The 15,744-nt window shown below is 41.4% G+C and overlaps 1 protein-coding gene across 3 annotated transcripts in view; it reads left to right on the top strand.

Moving 5' to 3' along the window:
- utrn (utrophin) overlaps positions 1-15,744 on the top strand; it is a 95,226-nt gene that overhangs the window by 22,195 nt on the left and 57,287 nt on the right. For all 3 annotated transcript variants that reach the window (XM_089021382.1, XM_089021381.1, XM_089021380.1), the window contains exons 24-53: positions 472-585; positions 722-877; positions 970-1,140; positions 1,240-1,449; positions 1,516-1,650; positions 1,863-2,012; positions 2,144-2,305; positions 2,913-3,044; positions 3,112-3,285; positions 3,403-3,558; positions 4,482-4,652; positions 4,949-5,128; positions 5,206-5,334; positions 5,432-5,602; positions 5,687-5,743; positions 6,850-6,993; positions 7,229-7,366; positions 7,456-7,542; positions 8,327-8,500; positions 8,626-8,798; positions 9,473-9,623; positions 9,739-9,914; positions 10,163-10,298; positions 11,030-11,179; positions 12,048-12,200; positions 12,438-12,539; positions 12,714-12,837; positions 14,166-14,389; positions 14,477-14,594; positions 14,673-14,887. In XM_089021382.1, coding sequence (XP_088877508.1) covers positions 472-585; positions 722-877; positions 970-1,140; positions 1,240-1,449; positions 1,516-1,650; positions 1,863-2,012; positions 2,144-2,305; positions 2,913-3,044; positions 3,112-3,285; positions 3,403-3,558; positions 4,482-4,652; positions 4,949-5,128; positions 5,206-5,334; positions 5,432-5,602; positions 5,687-5,743; positions 6,850-6,993; positions 7,229-7,366; positions 7,456-7,542; positions 8,327-8,500; positions 8,626-8,798; positions 9,473-9,623; positions 9,739-9,914; positions 10,163-10,298; positions 11,030-11,179; positions 12,048-12,200; positions 12,438-12,539; positions 12,714-12,837; positions 14,166-14,389; positions 14,477-14,594; positions 14,673-14,887 — 4,533 coding nt within the window. The remainder of the gene's footprint in view (positions 1-471; positions 586-721; positions 878-969; positions 1,141-1,239; positions 1,450-1,515; positions 1,651-1,862; positions 2,013-2,143; positions 2,306-2,912; positions 3,045-3,111; positions 3,286-3,402; positions 3,559-4,481; positions 4,653-4,948; positions 5,129-5,205; positions 5,335-5,431; positions 5,603-5,686; positions 5,744-6,849; positions 6,994-7,228; positions 7,367-7,455; positions 7,543-8,326; positions 8,501-8,625; positions 8,799-9,472; positions 9,624-9,738; positions 9,915-10,162; positions 10,299-11,029; positions 11,180-12,047; positions 12,201-12,437; positions 12,540-12,713; positions 12,838-14,165; positions 14,390-14,476; positions 14,595-14,672; positions 14,888-15,744) is intronic.

Raw genomic sequence — 15,744 nt, 5'->3', positions numbered from 1 at the left:
AACTTGTTAAATTCCATGATGATTGCTAAAATCTGAGCCAAAATTTCATATTTTTGGATGTCAACCAAAATAAAAGTCATTATTCTTGACTTCAGATTTGAAAACAAGTTATTCATTAATTTGCTGTGTGCTCTATATGTAATATTTGAAGGGATTTAAATATTCTAATAGGTTCCTCAAATTCATATCGGCCCTCGAGAGGAAACCATAACTACAATGTGGCCTGCAGCAAAAAATGACTTTGACACCCCTGTACTAGAGCATGGTGGTATTTTGCTGCAGGCATTTTATTCAAACTTTCCTGTGGATTACAAAAGGCTTTTAAAAATTGCTTGATTAAAAAAGTGTTGTCCTAATATTGTATATTGTATAATATTATATATATAATATATAAAGAAAATAATATATAATATATATTGTGTAATTGTATATTATTATCTATGTAATATTGTATCTTAATATTGTCTTCAGGTGCGGATGGCGGAGGCTGAACGCTGGTTGGAGGCGGTTCAGGAGCTTTTGTCCCGAGATGCGACAACGTCGACTGACAAGCATAGCGTACATGAAGAATTGAGTCACTGCAAGGTCAGAAGAATGCAATCGTGGTGCTGACACAATGTCAGGAACACAGTATGCATGCGACAAATGTCACGCCACGGATATGCAAACGGTTAAATAAAACATAGCTGATGGCGTCGATCGAAAGTAAACCTCATTGCAGGATTATTTGAACGAGATGGAGTCAGTGCAGAGTGCGTTGAAGCAGATGGATGAGAACATCAGCGCCGTGCAGGAGTCTGCCATGCCGGGGTTGGCCAAGTGGGGGCAGCATACGGTGGGAGAGTTCAGAAGTCGAATGGAATTGCTTTCAAAACAGGTAGATTTTCTTTACTTTTAGCCAGGCCATAAATTGGCTGAGTTGCTGACATTTTGAATTTTTTTTAACATCAACTTACATCTGTTTTGCAGTTGGTGAGCCAGCAGGACCGTTTATTAGAAAGTCAGGAGAAGCAAGTGAACCTGAAGAAAGACTTGGCGGAGATGCAGGAGTGGATAGCTCAAGTGGATGAGGAGTTCTTAATGAGGGATTTTGAGTATAAGAGTCCAGAGGAGCTCGAGAAGGCGTTGGATGAAATGAAGGTGACATATTTTTTGCATATTTATAAGGCGCTTCCGCGTTCGGTAGAAAAAAAAAATGAACCCCCCCCCCCCCCCAACGTACTGTAACTTTCAATTCAGAGGGCGAAAGAGGACGTGCTACAGAAGGAAGTGAAAGTGAAGATCCTGAAGGACAGTATCAACATTTTAGTACCCAAAACAGCACCCCTTGTTGGTATTGGAGTCGTAGGAGGAAGTGGTGGGCAGGATCTGACAGCTCAACTGGAAGGCGTTCTTGGGAACTACCAAAAGCTCTGTGATCGCCTCAAGAGCAAGTGCCACACCTTGGAGGTAAACACACATTCCGGTTGGGAATCACGGAAGTAAATGATGCGTATAATGTGACGTGGAATGCAGGAGGTGTGGTCGTGCTGGATGGAGCTGCTGCAATTCCTGGAGATTGAGCAAACTTGGCTTAATACCTTGGAGGAGAAAGTCCAAGTCACGGAAAGTTTACCAGAGAGAACTGAGGTGGTTCATGAAACACTTGAAGTACAAACATCTGTCGTCCGTTTCCCTCAATTTTGTCTTATGGCTGAGATGGAGATTTAGTGGTCACAAAATAATCTCTGATATAACTCAAAATGTCTGTGTGGATACACACAAAACAGTCGACCCAAAGATAAAGAAAGATAAAGAGATTTTATTGAATCGCTCACCTTTTCACTCACTCTCTTGTCTTTACCCGTCTAATCACTTGCCAGAGCTTGGAGGACGTGCTCCGACATCCGGCGGACAACCGGACACAAATCCAAGAGCTCGGTCAAACACTGATCGATGGTGGCATCCTGGATGAGCTCATCGGCGAGAAACTTGAGGCGTTCAATTCCCGCTATGAGCAACTCAACCAACAGGTGAGTTTGTTTTTTTAGCTTATACCGTACTTTAAAGGCACAATGCTAAATTAGAACCTCATGAGGGCAAACAGAATCAAAATGTAACCCATGGATGACCTGATATTTAAATGCAATATATATATTTTCAGGCTGTCAATAAAAAGACTGGTCTAGAGAAGCAACTCGCCACGCTGAGGGAGAACGATGAGGCACTACAAACCCTCCAGGAGTCTCTTTCGGAACTTGATCGCACGCTCACCTCCTACCTGACAGACCGCATCGACGCCTTCCAACTTCCGCACGAGGCTCAGGTACGCCGTGCGTGCGTCTGATGTTTATCAGCACATTGAAAATGTGCGATATTTGAAGAATGAGCAAAAATGGAGTTCAATTAATTGTTACATTGTAGAATAATGTGGAAGTTAAAGATTGGATTGGATTAGCCTTTGTTAGTCTCACAGTGGAGACATTTACATTTCACAGCAGCAAAGTGATGGAAGTAAGAGGAAAGGAAAGGAAGAAGTAGAAAAACAACATACAGGACCAGCTGTAAAGGCAGCCACTCTCGCGGCGCCATCAAAGTCAAAACAACAAATTACTAAATAATGTGACAAATCACAAGACACAGAGAGTCATTCAATCTTAAGCACTTTCCGCACCCTCTTTGTGTATGAAGCAGTTAGAGATGAAAGAGGAGAGGATCAAAGAGTCCTCCACGTAAATCTGCTTCAATTCCAAGCCACGACATTTCCATACACATCGGTGCTCTGCTCCTTTCTTCTCATCGCGGGCTCCAAAAATAACAAAAAAAAGCAAGGCTCGTCAGAACACTTGCTGACGGCTGCCTACTCGGGCGCCATCTTGAACTTCTTTGATAAAGATGGAATAGTTTGAATTTGACTATTTTTTTCCCCCTAGAACATTGGTGCTGAGATTGCGACCCATGAAGTGACGGTGGAGGAGATGCGCAGGAAGAACGTGGCCAACTTACCGCCACCCATCACGGATGGCAAAGCTGCCAAAAGTGGCACGATGCTGGATCAGCTTCAGGTAACAGAGTCCACAAGTATTTGTCACATTATATTTTGAAATGCCTCACGTTGATTCCCGAACGCAGAGAAAATTACGGGAAATATCCACAAAGTACCAGTTGTTCCAAAAGCCTGCTAACTTTGAGCAGCGCATGTTGGACTGCAAGAAGGTTCTTGACGGAGCTCAGGTCGAGCTGCACGTTCTGGATGTCAGGGATTTGGAGCCAGAGAAGATCCAGTCCCATCTCAACGGCTGCATGGTGAGACAGGAATTCCTGTTACTTTTTGTAAAGCGTGACTCTGAAATATTTCACCCCTATGTATAGGTACCATAGTTTTATTGTGTAGGTTGATTTCACTTTCTCGCCATTTTACAGAAATTGTACAAATTGCTGAGTGAGGTCAAACTGGAGGTGGAGACGGTGATCAAAACGGGTCGTCAGATTGTGCAGAAACAGCAGACGGAAAACCCCAACGCCATGGATGAGCAGCTGACCGCTCTCAAACTGCTTTACAATGACCTGGGGGCACAGGTACAGTGAACCCCTTGTGTTCATATAAACCCCTCGAGGTGAAAATCCACAACATAAAGACATCAGTTATGTTTAATTCAAATATATTTTAATATTAACTCATTCATTGCCAGACATGGGCAAAAATATGTCAATTCCAGTGCCAGGGTTTTTGTCATTGAATTCCAGGAGAATTATGTTTTAGGACTACATAAACATTCAATGCAGCATCAGAAATCTGAGACTCTCTTCGTTCATAAAAAAAAGAGTTAATTCCTAAATTTTGCGGGTCTGGAATCCAGATTCTGGAGTTATCTGATCTTGAAATGGGGGCAGATATACAAAATACAATGCAATAAATACATACTGGTTTATATAGCGCTTTAACAACTGCTGAAGCCGGAACAAGGCACTAGCATGGTAAAAAAGGGAAATGTTGTCCCCTTGTCGAAAAGAAAAAAAAACATTTCCATAGGCCATAAAACATATTACAGTTTGTTTTTTATAGTATTTTACACATGACTTGTTCTTTTATTACGTATGTGTACAGTTTATGCTGTGAAACAGTTAAAGGTTTTACAGCAAGGTTAATTAAAAAAGTTGTTTTCGAAACTTGGAACGAATACAAAAAAAAAACATTGATTATAATGGGAAGTGCTGATTCGATTTTAGGACAAATCAGTTTTCAAACAGGTTTCTGGAAGGGATTATGATCGAATGGCGCTCTACGTCATATTTTCAATTCCCCAATAAATTCGCGAATGGCAGTGAATAAGTTAACATAAGGCAAAATATAGGCTAGAGATATCAGCGTAGATGTTTACGGTCATCATCAACCTTCAAACCACTGCCACTACGCTAATGGAAGGCAACTCAAAATATTGCACTTGATTTGAAACTGTAAATACCTGCGCTCTTATGTGTATTTTTTTTCTTTCTTGTAGGTAACAGAAGGAAAGCAAAACTTGGAAAAAGCCTTGTCTCTGTCGCAGAAGTTCCACAAGGAAAGCGCCGCTTTACAGGAGTGGCTGACCACCAGCGAAGTTGCACTCCAGGCGAAGATTAACAGCGGTGACATGCCGGGCGACATCGATGCTGAGATTGGCTGGGCCAATGTGAGGACATACCCTGACATTTTTTTATTTATTTCTCAGTGCATTATAATTCTTTTTTTTGAGAATTTGTAGTCAATATAGAGCATCATATAATAAATATAAAGGTCATTAATTTAATGGGTCTCTACAGCCTAGTCTGTCTACACTTGGCCAGTAGGGTCCACCCTAAGCCAGTTGGACGCTCAGGAGAACTTGTTCCCTCCTTTACCACTTCTCTTATCTCTCAAAATACAGATACAGGTATAGCTTTTTATAACAATCATAAAATAAAATACCGCTCTTTGTGTCATCACCAGGGCCTTTTGAAGGAGTCCGAACGCCGCCAGCAGGAGCTGACCAGTTTGATGGAAACCAGCAGCGGGTTGCAGACGCTGGTGGATGGCAGCGAGACACAGCTGGAAGACAAGCTCTGCACCCTGAACGAGTCCTGGAACCAAGTCCACACGTGGATTGAGGACTGGCTCAGTGCTGTGTTGGTAAATTCAACAGTATTTAAAAAAAATACAATTATTTGAGGCTCATGCTGCTTCATCAAGCTTTTCTGTTAATACAGAGCCACCAGAGCGAAGTGGAAATATTTGACGAAAACCTGGCTCACATCAGCACGTGGCTCTACCAGACTCAGATTCACTTAGACGAGGCAGAACGGCTCGAGTCAGCCGAGCGGGAGAAAGTGGTCAAGGTGATACAGTCACTTAAAAAAACGATGACGCGACACGGGACCGCGTGCGAAGAACTCCAATATCTTAGTGTTTAACCATTGCGTCCTCTGTCATCAGAACATGCTGGAAGAGTTAGAGGACGTTGGGATGCGCGTGGACAATGTGAGGGACCAGGCTGTCATCCTGATGACCAGCCGGGGAACCGCCTGCCGAGACGTGGTGGAAACCAAACTGTCCGAGCTCAACTGCAACTTTGACAAAGTCTCGCAGCACATCAAAACTGCTCAGGTAAAAAAAATCAAGATCATGTTCACATCATACCACATGAAGTGAATTTTAATTAGGATATTAAAAATGTTTGTTCTTGGGCAGATGATGGCCAGTTTGCAGTCGGGAGGTGTGGACATAAATCAGGAAGCACTGCAGCAGGTTCAATTATTACACACTCTACACGACGTTATATAAATAAACTCAAATTGGTGTAAGAAACATTTGATTGGATTAGCCTTTATTAGCCCTGCAGTGGAGGAATTTACATATCACATCTGCAAAGTGATGAAAGACAGAGGAAAGGAAGAAGTAGAAAAGCAACATGCAGGAGCTGCTGTAAAGGCAGCCACTCTGGCGGTACCATCTTGAAGTCAAAACGAAATAATACATAATGTGACACAATTCAAAAGACACATACGTCTGTGTAAGCTCTCAGTCGTACAGGAGTGGTCCATCAATGAAAAGGTTTCTTCAGCCGTCATCTGTACTTCTTTGAAACTTTCAAAGAAGTACAAGTGACGGCTGAAGAAATCTTTTCTGTTTGAAAGTTTCAAAGAAGTACAGATGACGGCTAAAGAAACCTTTTCATCGATCAAAAGACACATTCATTCAATCTTAAGCACTTTGTTGTACGAAGCAGATCTATATGAAAGAGGAGATGATCAAAGTATCCTTTTCACCAGTGGATCTGGGACGTCATGGTGGAATATACGCGTCTGCTACCAGCTAAATGTTGAAAGGAAACACGACGCTGTAGCATCCATTGACGAAAAGAGACTAACATCTCCTGTCCCACGTAAATCCGCTTCAATTCCAAGCCGCGGCAGTTCCACATACGCATCGGCGGTTCGATCTTTTTGCTGAACAAACCGGGGCTGTGAAAATGCTGCCCATTAGAGGCGCAATAAAGCACAATGGCCCCAAAGCTGTCAAGCGATGTCAAAAACTGTGTTGGCGACAAGGCGCAACCGATCAACAGACTCTCCTCCTTGATGAATGTCGTGGCCAAAAATGCTGAAAAACAATCCATATTTGTTCCACATGACGCACAAGAACTCAAAGTGACAAAAAAAACCACGAAAACAACAAAAAAAGCAAAGCTCGTGTGAGCACTTGCTGACGGCTGCATACTCGGGCGCCATCTTGGACCTCTCATCTCACTTGTATTTTAGTTGAAGTTACATTAGCCAGCAGAATTGACAATTAGATTTTATTATTTGCATTTGAAAATCAAAAGCCATCCTCAGATTTCACCTTTTCTATAGCACATACTTCACAACCTGGAGACCTCGGTGGAAACTCAGACTGAAGCTCTGCTCCCTAGCGAGATCCTGGAATTCCAAGCCGAGTTGCAGGACACACTCAGGACTCTGGAGCAGGACTCTGCTAACATTCCAGACGATGACAAGGTAGCGCTGCATTGAAGAATTTTCATGTTTTTTTTTCAAGGCCAAAGCCGAAACAAAGCGTTGCTTATCTCGTTTTACGACGGCAATCATGCTAACCCGCCAATCAAAAGTGAGGTCAATGTCCCAGTCAGGAAGCTTGATAGTCCCTCGGATGGGAAAGTCTGTTCTCTTTCACTCTCTCGAGGTACTGATTTCACCTTTTTTCCCCTCCTCTCCTGGCTTTTCCGGCGTCCAGCTGGAGGAGGAAAAAGCCATTGTCGAAAACCTGCTTAGACGAGGAGAAGATCTGCTTCGGCAAACATCAGATGAGGTCCAAAGGGAGGAACTGAGGATCTTGTTGCTCCGACTCCAGAACCAGTACGCTTCACACAAGGTTCGACACAGACTTTTTTTGCAGATGTTATTCTCTGTGAACTGCTGTTAAATTCATGTCTCTCTTTATTTTTTTTTATTTTTTTTTAGGAGCTCAGGGTACTAAGAAGCAGGCAGCTCGTTGTCGATTCGTCTTCCCATATGATTACGCAGCAGATAAGAGACATGCCACCCCAGGTTACTTTCTTCTTTTTTTTCAACTTCAATGTGACCCACTTGCTGCTGTTTTTTTAATGAAATAATAACCAATGCAAGTTTGGGGACGTAGACACCGTGATGTAATAAAATACAATAAATAATTTATCACAGGGTATCAATTAAATGGCCATTGTGCTGACCTCACCTGCAGCAGTAAAAAACTGACATAGGATCAGTACGGCACCTTCAAGTCCCATCTCAAAACCCACCTATTTAAAATTGCATTTTCTGTGTAGCTCTCTCTTCTTTCTATTTATAATTGCATTTTATTTATTGCATTCTATTTGTGATTGTATTTTATTTATTATAGTACCTATGCTTGTCTGTGACTGTAAAGTGTCCTTGAGAGCTTTGAAAGGTGCTTAAAATGTATTATTGTATTATTATTATTAGTTGGTCTTTGTAGAGGATAATAAATATCCATTTATGATTAATAGAAAACAGATTAACGCACAAAAAAAGGGCACTTTATAGTGAAGAGCGATTGATTCTAAGAGTGAGATCATGAATATGAAACCCCACCAAGTCATGTTTATGTGTCGTCCTCACAAAAGCACACCCACAGAACTTTTTCTTCTACTTTAAATGAGTCCACACTTATTTCATGGTATATTCTTATGGTCTTTTACTTATAGTTTTTTTTACAGAAAAAGAATAAAAGAAAAAAATTATTCTGGCTAAAATGGTGATATAGGGACTTAACTACAGTGATGGCATTAAAATTATGTACAGGGTGTTATTTATTTGTGTGTGTGTATTGCAGGAGGCCCAGTTGATGGTGGACCACACCCGCGTTTCTTCGCGGAGCCCTTCCGGCTTCATGCTGGACATCAACAAAGTGCTGTTGGCCATGGCAGACAACGAGCTACTGCTCAATTCTTCCGAGCTCAGCGGGGGGCTTTACGATGACATCTCCATCCAGGAGGACACACTCAAGGTCAGTCCGAGTTGTTGTGAATTGAAATTTTTGTGATGCGTTACTCCTATGGACTTGTAATATAGAACGGAGCCGACGGAGCACATTTCACTTATAATAATAATAATACATTTTTCTTCCTTCAGACCATTAATGAAAATCTGGATCGTATGGGCGAACGTGTGGCCGAAATCCGCAAGCGTCACCCAGACGTCATCCAAAACGCATCACCCGCTGAGGTCTCCCAGATTGAAGATTCGCTCACGCAACTCAACGCCGAGTGGGACCGCCTCAACCGCATGTGCAACCAGCGTAAAGGGTGAGCGCTGCGTTTTTCTACTTTAAAATATGTCAATATTTCTCTTCTTCACTATGATGGGAGTGTAGCGACAGTTTCTTAATTTTAAGTGTATTTAACTCATTCACTGCCAGACGTTGTGCAAAAATGTGTCCTCTGCAGCGCCAGGGGTTTTGTCATTTACACTCATATTCCAAGACCCCCAGAATATTGAGTTTTAGGACTACATAAACATACAATGCAGCGTAAGAAACCTTAGACTAGTTAATTCCTAAATTATATGGGTCTGGAGTTATATGAGCTTGAAATGAGGACGGCTATCCAAAATACAATGCGATACATACAAATTGGTTTATATTGCGGTTTAACAACATCTGAAGCTGGAACAAAGCGCTAACATGGAAAATAGAGAAATGCTGCCCACTCATGGAAGGGAAAAACATTGCCAGAGGTCTTTGCAGCGCTTTATCGACACCCGCGCAAGAAAAACCAAAATGCAAAAAAAATTTTGAATGCCGCTCCATGTCATATTTCATATTTTCAATTCCTGAATCAATTCGGGGATGGTAGCGAATGAGTTAAAATGTTCTCTCGACATGTGTGTAATATGCACAATATTTTCTCTCCAATTTATACTTGCAAATTGTTTTCCCCAAATGTAAATCTACATTTATAAATACACGTATTTTGTACAGGACCTTTGACCGCGCCATCGAGGAATGGAGGCACTTCCACTGCGACATGAATGACCTTAGCCAGTGGCTGACCGACACGGAAAGATTGCTGTCCGACAGCATTGGTCCCGAGGGACATTCGGACATGGAGCTAGCACGGCGACACCAAGAGGTCAGTAGAGAGTGGTGGGTGTGTTCGCACACATATTTTTCATTTTACAGGGAGGTGGATTTGATTTGTAAGCCCTCTCGATTTCGAGGAATTAATTTGGGATGTCTTCCTCTAGGAATTAGAGGAAGGACTTGCCAACCACCAGGCTGTCATCGCCGGTCTCACCCGCACTGGAGAGCGCATCATCAGCCAGCTGTCCTCCCCTGATGGCCCTTTGCTGGAAAAGAAGCTCCGCGTCATGAGTCAGCGATGGAGGGCTGTAAAGCGGCAGGTCGTGGACCGACAGTCCAGGTATTTATTGACACGGACATGAGCGCTAATATTGATATATACAGTGCTTGTACCACCCTTATTTTGGTAACTGGATTACAATTAGTAGTACAGGATCATGGTCAGCACTTCCTGCCTATCTTCTTTGTTTTCTTATCGGGAGTAGTCAATTAGTCGCCGATGGTAATTTCAATGTAAATTTTGGGATTAAGTCTGCAACTTGAAGGGAATTCGAGATCCCAATCTGGTTAAATAATGTGTCTTTTCAGGTTAGCTGCAGGCGATGTTGCCCTGGGAGACCTGGTGAGGCGAAGCGAGGATTTGGCTTCATGGTTGCAAAAGGCCGAGAATGTTTTCGTCACTCTTCCCATCTCGTCTACCGACCAGAATCTCAAAGAACTCAAAGTAGGCATTAACCATATTTTATCAAATGTACAGGATTGTTTTTTTAAAAAAAAGTTAAAATGGCTCTGTGTTGCGTTATTTGTCGTGCAAGTGTGTGTCACATCTTGAGTAAATACAGGGTGACCCAAAAAGATGCGTACCCATGAAATTTACATTTACTCACTCCTCTTTCGGGAGAAAACATTGCTGCAGTGAGGGACTCAGTGGGACTCATCTTTTCGGGTCACCCTCCCGAAAGAGAAGTGTGTAAAAGTGATTGAAAACGTTGTCAGACGAGTACAGGTTTGCTAGCAATGAAATGGTGGAAAGCCATAAATTGACTAAAAAATGCCAGAAATAACTGAAACTCTGGTGAATGGTCTTCCATAAACTGAATAATGTGTGGTTCGTTGGAATTTGAAATAAATAGCTTTTGAATCAAAGCCACAATTGAAATTTTCATGGGTACACATCTTTTTGGGTCACCCTGTCGTAAAATATTTCTTGTTATAACGGATAAACCCGTCTTTCACCCTGAGGAGCCACAAATTGGACTGATACGTGAGGCTACACGGTCAACTAATTAAGGCAGAGTGTTTACCAGAGCAAAAAGCTACTTTTTTTTTTCTTCTAACCGACAAGCGTTTCAGCCCAAGTTTTACCTTTGCCATTTGATCCACGAGGCCAACGTGATTAACTTTCTCGATCAATAGCACTTAATGACATAAACGACTGGAGTGTTTCACCCTCAGGCTTTAGCACTGGAGATGGATACGCAGAATGAACACCTGGTCTGGCTCAATAAACATGCACCGCAGATCTTAGCCAGTCCTGCTGTAAGCCCGCAGACCAGAGACCACCATGTGGGTAACCTGAGAGCCATCAACCTCAACTGGAGCAAGGTGGGATGAGACAAGTGGTGTCCATTTTATTATGCCAGCATCCAATAAGGTGTTTTTTTGATGCGGATTCCCTTTAAGCGCACTAGGCCTTCAGTCGTGCTATGTCTGAATCAATCCAGAATGAAAAAATGGTTTGATTTACTGCAAGTCCACTAGGGGGTACCATTAGCAAGGAAATAACTGACTGACCTTTCTTAACTTTTCTTAAGTCTTGAAAATGGCTTTAACAGTAAATCTGCAATCAAATCCATTTCTTTTCATATGGCCATTGTGGGTTGACAAAACCACAATTAAATTAACACAATATATTTGCAAAGTGTCCTTGAGAGTTTTCAAAGGCACTTATAAATCAAATGTATTATTATTTATTATTATCATGCAGGTCGCTACTGCTGTGCTACCTCTGGCCAGTATGTTCTTATCACTAGTGGCTTGGTATCAGAGCAGTTTTAGCAAACGTATTGGCTAGTGACGTTTATGTGACCCCTTTTGGGTTGCCAACTCGAAATCTAATTGGTTAGAGCAACAGTTTGATGCGACAGGGCCCGCAGAACCCATTGTGAAGGCGTCCACGTAGATTTCTGACCCCGGTAACAAATGATGGCTGAAATGTGATTGATTAAGTGCTTAAATGCGAAAACACACACCTGGAAGCAGCGCAACAGGGGAAAAGTAATGAAAGGAATCTGAAAGACTATTTTGAATTATTTAATACGGATTCATGGACAACATATAATTAAGATCTCTCTGTGATTCAGACATGGGTCAGCGGAGAAGGCTTTGCAGCTCTTGATGGTCCCCTACTGCTTTAGCGATGACAAATAGTATTCTTCCTTGAACTACTCCTCATTTGTATCCTCACCTGCAGGTAACCCACGAGCTGTTAGACAAGGTGGGGCAAGTGGAGGCCAACCTGAAGAGTCACGCCCACTTCCGGGACAAAATGACCCGACTCACCGACTGGATAGTCATCACGCATCAAACAATCACAAATCGAGGCCTGAGTCCCGGCCAAGCGCAGGTACCATATATGGTCATCTTAATTCAACATGGGTGATAGGTTCAGTGAAAATTGACAACTCAGAGAAACAGTATTTATTTATTTTGACACCCCTCGCTGAGTCTGGCATTGAAGCAGTCCTCGCTGCTTTGTCAGAACAGCATTTTTTTTTAGCTTGAGATGAGTGATTGATGATATAGTGATGGAGTGCCTTATTCATCCTTTTAAAATACATGACCCCTGTCTGACTGTTTTCAGGCATTGGAGGTCTCCATGAGAGACAGAAAGAAGGACTTGGAGGACCTTTTGGCCCACTCTATTGAGCTACAGAGACGCCAACAGCTTTCTCCTCATGAAAAGGTTCCATCATCCTCGTTGTGATTTATTCAATAAGCCTAAATTCACGATCCTGTGTAATTACCCCATATTGCAGCAGGTTTTTTCGCTCCTGGAACTGATTGCATCTTAATTGGCTGTTTTATTAAAGCGCCGTTCCTCATCTCACCCTCTCAATGTTTCACGGCACGCACACAGAGCAAGGTGGAGCAGCTGGCGGCCGATTGGAAGGTTCTGGATGGCCGACTGGGGGAGTCTCTGCAGGCGCATGTCTCCCCATGGACGCTGCACCACACTCGTGTTGTAGAGCACCAGCAACTTGGTAAACGGCAGTCACGTCACTTATATTCACATTTTATATAACGCATAAGACAAAATGGATTTATGGAATTAATATGTGGATAGCTAATTTAACTCATTCACTGCCATTCACGAATTTATTTGGGAATTGAAAATATGACGTAGAGTGCCATTCCCGATTTTGTTCGGGTTTCGCTTTTCCATGCTTGGATTGGATTGGATTTGCCTTTATTAGTCTCGCAGTGGAGAAATTTACATTTCACAGCAGCAAAGTATGCCGATAAAGCGCTAGACAGACCTCTGGCAATGTTTTATCAGTTCCACAAGGGGGAAGCATTTGCCTTTTGTCCATGTTAGCCCTTTGTTCCAGCTTCAGCTGTTGTCAAAGCGCTATATCAACCAATATGTATGTATCGCTTTACAGTAAAGTCTCGTTATATCGATATTCAAGGGAGTCCGAAAAAATATCGATATAACCGGGACTATCGATATATCCGACCCTGTTTGCATGTAATTTTCTCCGTGCGTGCATAGAAATAGTATCGATATAACCGGGACTATCGATATATCTGATATCGATATAACGAGACTTTACTGTATATTCTGGACAGCCACCCTCATTTCAAGCTCATATAACTTCAAACCCATATACTGTAGGAATTAACTCTTTTTTTCTGATGAAAGAAGAGAATCTAAGGTTTCTTACGCTGCATTGGATGTTTACGTCATTATTCTGTAGGTCCTTTAATTCGAGTGACAATGACAAAAACCCTGGCACTAAAAGTATTTTATAGTTGTACTTATTTTATTTACAGGCAGTTCAATTATTTTAGTAGACGTCATTCTTTTATGTTGGATTTATTACTGACTCTGTTCATTCGACATTATTTTATATATTAATTTATCCACTGTTGAGGTTGTACATTTTCATGAATATTACACCCCCGGCATTACGCAACACATCTGCACTCCTTTCCCATGAATCATCAGCAGCGTATGAGTAACGCAACCGTTTACATCGAACAAGTACTCGAGAGGAAGAGGAATGCTTCTATTTCCAGAATGCAATATGCATGCTGAAATTACAAATCAGCTGTTGAGCTTCGCTCGTTGCAGAGTGTTATTCATCAACATTTGGCGTTTACGTTAACGAACACTTTTTAATATTCATGCACATTTTTCATTCAATATGTCAAACTACGGTCAAACCTGGGAAATATTATTGGTTATATTCCATTTTGTTTTTTTTCAGGGGGGCGAGGGCAAAATCCTCATTCCATGAAAGATAACGGAAATTAGCAAAACGGAAAATATAAACGTTCTCACGGCTACTAATTTGCTCCATTGTAGTCACAGTGTCTTCAGTGCCATCAGCTGTCCAGATGGCCAGCCTGGCGAGCGAGGATCCGTATCATCAAACCCCACACACGCCCGACTTGGTGGCTCCCACCGACCTCAATGAAACAGCCACCGAGCTGGCGGACTGGCTGGTCCTCATTACACAAATGCTCAAGTCCAACATCGTCACAGTGGGCGACACCGAAGAGATCAGGACCACCATGGCGCGTCTTCAGGTGTGAGCAGCACTTCTATTCCCTTGTAGTACTATCAAACCTAAAAAATGTATATTAAAAAATGGTGTGTTTGTTTCATCCTCCCAGGTGACCAAAAGTGACCTTGAGCAGCGTCACCCTCAGCTGGAAGATATTTTCACCCTTGCCCAAAACATCAAAAACAAGACGTCCAACCTGGATGTGCGCACGTCCATCACGGAGAAACGTGTGTGCTATTCATTTAGCATAACCCTCTCTGTTTGTTTCTTTCTAAAACAATAAATAATTCCCAACATGTCGCCAGTGGAAAGAGTGCGCAACCAGTGGGACAACACGCAGCACGGCGTGGTGGCGCGACTCCAGCAACTGGACAACATGATAGGACACAGCGACCAGTGGGAGAGTCAGCGGCGGGAAGTTCAGGCTCTGATTGGACACAAGGAAGGATGGTTCCACAACATGATGCAACAGTCCCGCGAGTCCAGAGACCCTCTGACCATTCAGCTGGCTGACATCAAGGTGATGGTCAATGAAATATAGACCAACAAAAAAATCATCGCAAGTCTTCACCTCAAGTCTTCCATTGTATTATTATTATTATTATTATGATTAGTATGATTAGTATGATGATGATGATGATGATTATTATTATAAATAATAGTGGTAGGGGTAGTAATCATAGGCGTTGTCGTCATAGTAGTATTAGTATTATTAGTATTAGTTTTAGTAGTCGTTATTAAGTATTATTATTAGTAGTAGTTGTTGTTAATTATTATTATTGTTATTAGTAGTATTTATTAGTAGTAATTATTATTAGTAGTAGGCGTCATAGTAGTATTATGAGTATTACTAGTATTAGTAGTCATTGTTAAGTATTATTAGTAGTTGTTTATTATTATTATTATTAGTGGTAGTAGTAGTAGTAGTAGTAGTAGTAGTAGTAGTAGTAGTATTAGTCGTAGTAGTAATTATAAAAGTAATTATAATAATAATCATAATAATTGTTATTATTATGATTATTATTAGTCGTAGTAGTCATATTATTGGTATTAGTCGTAGTAGCAGTCGTTATTCATTATTATTATTCGTTATTAATTATTATTATGATTATTATTATTAGCATTTATGATGATGATGACTAGTATCATTTATATTATTAATAATAATAAAAGTAATAATAATTATTATTATTATTAATTTTATTATTACTTTTATTATTAATTTATTATTAATTTTATTGTGATTAAAACGTTGTCATTTTAGGATTTATATTAGCCTTTTTGTTGCAGTCAATAATTTGTATCAACAAACTGCCACTGAAACCACTACCAACTTTAAACCATGCATCCCAGAACGATAGATGACGGCAAGTTGTG

The sequence above is a fragment of the Hippocampus bargibanti genome, linkage group LG19 (assembly GCF_051943395.1).
Source record: "Hippocampus bargibanti isolate YZ-2025 linkage group LG19, ASM5194339v1, whole genome shotgun sequence".
NCBI classification, from domain to species: domain Eukaryota; kingdom Metazoa; phylum Chordata; class Actinopteri; order Syngnathiformes; family Syngnathidae; genus Hippocampus; species Hippocampus bargibanti.
The sequence above is the reverse complement of the archived record's forward strand: the minus strand, read 5'-3'. Positions and strand labels throughout refer to the sequence as shown.